The sequence below is a fragment of the Mytilus edulis genome, chromosome 5 (genome assembly GCF_963676685.1).
Source record: "Mytilus edulis chromosome 5, xbMytEdul2.2, whole genome shotgun sequence".
Lineage (NCBI taxonomy): Eukaryota > Metazoa > Mollusca > Bivalvia > Mytilida > Mytilidae > Mytilus > Mytilus edulis.
Window position 1 is genome coordinate 45729966 of NC_092348.1, and position 7392 is coordinate 45737357.

The 7392-nt window shown below is 31.4% G+C and overlaps 1 protein-coding gene across 1 annotated transcript; it reads right to left on the minus strand.

Annotated features, from left to right (window-relative positions):
* Positions 1 to 2026: 2026 nt before the first annotated feature.
* Positions 2027 to 3493, minus strand: LOC139522436 (neuronal acetylcholine receptor subunit alpha-7-like). Its single transcript, XM_071315945.1, has one exon. It carries the CDS (start codon positions 3455 to 3457, stop codon positions 2147 to 2149), a length of 1311 nt encoding a protein of 436 aa, XP_071172046.1. The 5' UTR covers positions 3458 to 3493; the 3' UTR covers positions 2027 to 2146.
* Positions 3494 to 7392: the final 3899 nt, after the last annotated feature.

Sequence of the window (7392 nt, forward strand, 5' to 3'; positions counted from 1 at the left end):
CTTATGAACTCATATCAAGATATATCAGATTAGTGCTGTCTTTTGGACATACGTTTTAATACATTTCAATGATGAGTTTTACTTGCATGTTATGATGACCTTGAACTTATTAAACTTTTATTCTTTATTATGGCTCTGCTTTCGTTCAACAGGTATATTCTTTAATTATTTGCTGAAAAGTAATAAATTATTTTTTTCCGGAATAGTTACTTTTTTCCCTGAAAAGTAAGCTATTTATTTGCGGAAACGTAATTTTTTTCTGTAAAAGTAATGCCAATTTGCGGAAACGTTAAACTCAGAAGCAGCTAGAAAACAATGAATAACACTAATTATCTTTAACTTCTGTCTCTGTCATTTAATTGTGTGAATTGTAAAATTGATAGGGGTGTAAATAAAAATAATCATGGATTATCTAATGACAAATATGAACAGAATAACTGCACCGTAAGAGAAATTTAGTATCAAAATGTAGGATTAGTCATATAAATAATACATGTAATAGTGGTATTGTATCCACCACGTCAACAGGTATACAAACTGAAAGAACATAATGATACCGCAAAAGAAAGTGATCTATTTAGTATAATTGTTTTGAAACAAAACCGATGTGGTTACGATATATTGATCTGGAAAACATTGAAAAAACGTCTGATATTGTTATATATATATATATATAATGTGTATTATAATCATCGAAATGAATTAGAAAAACTTCAGTGATAGAGATTATTTTAGATTTAACAAAGTGTTGACCATATTGACTGAAGATTTTTATGATGAAAGAAAAACAAAACTAATGACTGATGCAGTCAGACAGGGAATATTGCAGATGATAGAATTTGTGATAAACAAAAATATGTAATTGTTTTATTAGTATTTTGTAATTTGTTGCTGTAGTGAGAAAGTGTTATATTTCTAGGAGTAATTGGGAAAAAAGTTTTTTGCTGAATAATGATAATTATTTTGTGATGGTGTTTGCTTGTCTTATTATCATTAATACATGTAATAATTGACTTGATATATAATACTGTGGGTTTTATTTGCGTTACTGGAATGGAAGCCAGCCCTGTGCGAACTTTTATTTCTTTCGAATGTGTCAATTTTCGTCATATGTCGGACAATAAGACTGTAGAAACACTTAACTTTTTGATATTTTTTATTGTATTCTGTGTAAGCTTTTTATAATATTGAATGTGTGAGCTGAATGATAGATTAACATGAAATAGACTATTAGTACATGGACGATGTTTTCTGTAGAAAATGATATATATAAATAAGAGTATACAAAAGTTAATATTCATACAATTGTGTTCGTAACAAATATTTCACGCAATATAGACATGATAGATAATGTTTCAAATGTGATTCATTTCAGAATAACTATAATGACAATGTTTTCGTTAATGTGTAATTGAAACTGTCATATGTTTATACAAATTAAAAAAGAAGAAAATTATCTATAACTTCTAACATTTGCAATGGATTTATCATCAAAACAAACGTTACGTTGAATGATTTTACTGCTTTGGTAAAAACTACAATTTTAGTTTTCTTAAGATAAACACGAATACAAAAATTATTACAATATTCCTCTAGTTGATTCGAACATATACTCAATCCCGAAAGACTAGTAGCAAGAAGGACAAGCAGCATCGGGATACATTTTGTTATTTTACTTTTTAACAATTAAGTTGTGTACTTCCTACTTTAGATGGTAGACAATAATCATCAAAAATACCCAGTAAATCATTGACAAATTTAGAAATGCCTGCTGTTTCTTGCATTTTGCATTTATCATGAAATACACTGATGGTTTATACATATTCAGTAGTAATGTAAACTCACTAGCCAATATCAGGGAAAAAATAGTTGCATATTAAGTGATGGAGTTAGTGATACCTGATGATTAGTTTTCTTCGTTTTATGTTGTTGACTCGTTCATCCTCTTTTTTTCCCTTACAATGGCGATATACGTTTTTTCGACTTTAAAGGTTTAAGTGTTCGTTTTGTGTCCTCGTCTCTTTTGTGATATCGCTTTCTTGGAACCGCATGTAGTACTATAAAGATGGTCTATATCTATTTGAAAAATAGTTCCCTTTTGAAAGAAAAATAATATTTTGGTCCGTGATATCATAAAATCAATTGATCAAGGTTTACAAAAGAATATAATACCATACACACTCAATTGTATACAGAGAATAGTAAGGAATAGACTGAAACAAATTGAATCTATACATTTTAAACAGTATTGATGGTTGTCTTTTGTATATTTATTGACACTCTTGATATCTTCGTGCAATTCATGCTCCATTTGTAATTGCGGAGTTTTGTCGACACATGTTTTATTGTATTGTTTTCCTGTTAACCCTCTGGGAGGCACAACTAGGTTTTTCTTGTCTTTTCGTTGATGTTTAGAACATGAATTTTTATATGCACAACTCAGTTTCAGTAAAAATTGTAGGAAAATGTCTTGTGCATTATTTTCGGCGAATTTGTGATGCAAAGAAATGCTCCATACTGTACAAAATGCAATCAAAACGCTGCAAAAGAGTTGAACCTCAAGAAAAATATTGAAATATGAAATTGGTTTGCAAGCGGGTAGTATGTCCGTCACCATAGTTATAAAAACGATAAAAGTTAGTAGTATAGTAAACGCAAGTGATCCACGTTCGCCAGACGCAACAGGAATACAAAACACCAGTAAATTTGCAAAACTAAGGAGTACAATAGGAAGAACTAGGTTCAAGAATAGAAAACTCGGATTTCTCGATAATGTTATGTTAAATCTAACCATTGAAATCATTGGATCAACTTCGCCATCTACAGAATTTGCTGTAATGCTCCATTCGGTATTTGATTCGGCGTACCTTAGATTAAAAGTGTTCATGTTTGGTTTAAGAATAACATTGCCATTTGCGTACTCTGGAAATAGTTGAATTGAACATGCATGTGTATCAAATGGGAAATACTTCATATCAGACGAACAAGTTATATCCTGTGCACCACTTACATGGAACTCCGCGAGACCGTTTGCCTGATAGTTGACAAGAGATCTCCGTATTTCAATTTCATTATAATACATAAATATACTTTTTTGACGAACCATATTAATAATGCTAATTTTTGGAATCCAAGTCTTTGTAATCGGCAAATTAATTGATGTAACATTTCCATATTCCGAGCTATTCCATCGTCTGATTTCGTCCTTCCAAGTCAATACGTAAGACACTACTGGTTGTAGTATCCCGGAAACTTCATTATAATCCAGTATTGCAGTAATATACGCCATTATGGAAACATCAACTGGATCCCTTTGGTTTAATCTCGGATTGAGGTCAGGTGAATACTTTTGAAGTTGGTTCTCAAGATTAGACATTTCATCATATGTTTGACCAATTATCAAGTATCTTAATTGTGTCCAATAGAAGAAAATGAGAACGCTTTTAATAAAATCCATCTTTTACACAGTTGCGTTAATTTGTGTTGTGATGTGATAAAGTACTACCATTCTGTTAGTCTTTATTGAGTTAATGCATTTATATTTTGATATATTGTTATTGCTTCAAATCAAACATCGTTAACTTGAAACTGAATCAATCATTGAAATTGTCGTCCTTTTTAAGTGCATAGACTGATCGATAAGATAACAGCAACATATATTATCTGCAACTTTTAGCTTTTCTATATATATTTTTATAAAACAATGCAATGCTAAACATTAATCTTTTAATTGAATGTGATCATATATAATATGATTAATACGTATATTTTAACAAATTTGATTCGTTTAGGGATAGTCACATGTTAAACTATATTTTCGAAGGTAGAGAGAAAACGGCGGATAGTAAAAAGCATATTGCACAGAGCATATTGCACGGTTATTTTTAGAATATCTAAAAACCGATTTACTTTGTGACGTCATGTAATGAATTTCAGGATATCGTTAAACGTTTTGAAACAAATGATATCTGTGATCGATTATTTGACGAAAAAAAAACTTCAAATACATAAGATGTCAAACAAGAAATAAATAAATTAAATAACAACTAATATGTTGTTATTGTCAAGGAGACACTATGATATCTATAAAATTCAAACAAAATCAAATGACGATTTTGATACAAATATGAATAATGGTCTGAAATTAATAATATAACAAATATAGCCTTTGTATGAGGTTAATACAGGATATATCGACCCAAAGAAGTATATCGACCTCGGACTTCTTCCTCAGTCAATATACTTCTTTCAGGTCAATATAGCCTTGTATCGACCTCATACAAAGGCTATATATTTGTATAATATTTATTAGTCTCTTTCTTCCTTCTGAATGATTCGTGGTCCCATCTCTAAACTATACTTAATATTGTTTTCAAAATTTCTAAAAAGCATTATATGATGCCTCTCGTTAGATAGTATGCATATGTCAATAAAAGGCTTTTAAGTAGTACAAATGCTTTTAGTGATGACAATCGTGATGGTGTCATTCAGTATATATTATATCCCGACATTGTTGTATCAATTTGTGTCAGTCAACTAACCTCTGAATCATGCTTTCCATCATAGGGGATCAACAAAATGTATTTTGTGGATTTTTACAAAATCGTTATAAAGGTATCTTGAATAGTGATGCATGCGACTAAATCATGTTACTTATGTAATTTAGTCAGTGCTGTTTGTTACTGTATACTATATTCGTTTTCGTTGATTATTTTCTACATAAATGAGGTAGTTGGTTTTCTCGATAGAATTATTGATGTGTAATTTCGGGATCTTTTTTTTTAGCTTGCCACGAGTTTTGCTGATTGATGATTTGTGTCGGGTGATCTATGGCTGTTATTTTTTTAGTTAATTGGTCTTTGGTGGAGAGTTTAATTGGCAATCCTACCATTTCTTTTTTTTTCTGATTTTTTCATCTCAGTTTTCCATAATTTAGTTTCACATTACACTTTTTTGCTACATCACATATATAGTTCACATGTTCAGTGATCATGTCTCTTCCTCCCCCAACCTTGATTAGAAAACCTTGCCATAATTTCTTAACAAGAGTGCACACACTGAAATGTCTCGCCTTCTTTACTAATCATTGATATTATGTTGATACTCCTAAATATAAAGCTTTATTACGACTGTCACATAAACTTACTTAACATAAACCAAGAAAACTAAACAGTGATCAATGAACCATGAAAATAATGTCAAGGTCAGATGAACCATGCCAGGCAGACATGTACAGCTAGCAATGCTTCCATACAACAAATATAGTTGACCTATTGCTAATAGTTTAAGAAAAATAGACCAAAACACAAAAACTTAACACTCAGCAATGACCGTGAAAACCAAGTCAAGGTCAAATAAAACCTGCACAACTGACATATAGATCATAAAATATTTCCATACACCAAATATATTTTACCTATGACATATAGTATTAGATAAAAAGACCAAAACTCAAAAACTCATCTTTGACCACAGAACCATGAAAATGAGGTCAAGGTCAGATGACACCTGCCAGTTGGACATGTACACCTTACAGTCCTTCCATACACCGAATATACTAGACCTATTGCTTATAGTATCTGGGATATGGACTTAACCACCAAAACTTAACCTTGTTCACTGATCAATGAAATGAGGTAGAGGTCAAGTGAAAACTGTCTGACGGGCATGAGGACCTTGCAAGGTACACACATACCAAATATAGTTATCCTATTACTTATAGTAAGAGAGAATTCAACATAACAAAAATCTTAACTTTTTTTCAAGTGGTCACTGAACAATGAAAATGAGGTCAAGGACAATGGATATGTGACTGACGGAAACTTCGTAATATGAGGCATCTATATACAAAATATGAAGCATCCAGGTATTCCACCATCTAAAATATAAAGCTTTTAAGAAGTGAGCTAACACCCGCCGCCGCCGCCGTAGCCGGATCACTATCCCTATGTCGAGCTTTCTGCAACAAAAGTTGCAGGCTCGACAATAAAATTACCTACAATTTTGGGACTAAATATGATGTGAACATTTATAAGTGTTACTTTTCAATCCCGTGTATCATCAGTACACCGGATATAGATACTAACCAAGCGGGCATGATCGATTTTGACCTTACAAGGTAACGAAGATCTTTGTTTTGCTTTATCAATATTCAATGTACATTTCTCAACATTTGAAATTCCTGCTCCCAAATAATTTTTGCATCGATTTTTTCCTATTCATAAAACAACTTTGATATTCAAATAAGAACAATTAACTTGTTAATGCGCAAATAGTTGTGAAAGTCAACACCCACTTTCAATTTCGATACAGTTGTTGGAACATTTACATGTTTTATCTGAAAGAAACCTAACACAGGGCAACAGTAATAGTTACCAATCATAAACCTACCTGCGATTACTCATTCCTTGAAACTGTTTGGGTAATAAACGAGTATGAAAATAAAGTTTTTGTGTACGGTGTACAACAACTTATCTATGCACCGTACATAAGGATTTATGTGGTCAGCTAAACACCGTACACAACGCTTCTTTAGGGATAAAATATCGAATAATAACATATGTATGAAAGATTTCAATGCCAATTATTGAAACAGCTATACTTATTACACACACACATTGACCTTCTATCAGAAAGAGAGTTGCAATGAATATAGAATTATATCGGATGAGACGAGAGCTTCTTTTACAAGTATTTGCACATGCTTTTAGTAATCCCCCTTGTTTTGGGAAAATAATGAGACATCTCTAATCATCAACCTACGACCAAATCATTTCTTAAAACAGCAATTATGTTTAGATTGAAGTACACATTGATATTATTTGAACAAAACGAAGATTTTTCGTTACCGTGTAAGATCAAAATCGCTCACGTCCGCTTGGTTAGTACCTATATCCACTGTACGATGATACACGGTGTGAAAGGTCTTTAACAATCAAAGTGATGGATATCACTCATGGAAAGATTGGAAGAGTAGTTTGGATAATTTCATATTAAGGTGTGGTGGGGACAAAAGAACATAAATAAAGCACTATTGCTGAAAATTCTTCTAGTAAATGTTACCAACTACTCTTATAAGACATATTAAGCTATTAAAGAACTTTAAACACAGTGTCAACAAGAATAATCTAAAAATGTTGTTTTGGGGCATTTTGTAAGTTAAAACATAGGTTATATGACATTGAAGATTGAAAGTTGTAGTGTGCCTTGTGATCAATTTATATTTTTCAGAACAGGGCATTGAAAATGTACTTTTTCAACGTAAACAAATTAAAAAACTTATTTTATTGAAATGCAGAATTGTTCTTGATTGCAAAAATAAATATTCACTTCTTATAAAAATTCAAATGACTAAAATAGACATAATGATTGATGGGGAATAAACTAATAAAA

Coding starts and splice junctions, on each gene's coding strand:
- LOC139522436 (XM_071315945.1), bottom strand. CDS start 3,457: ATGGATTTTATTAAAAGCGTTCTCATTTTCTTCTATTGGACACAATTA.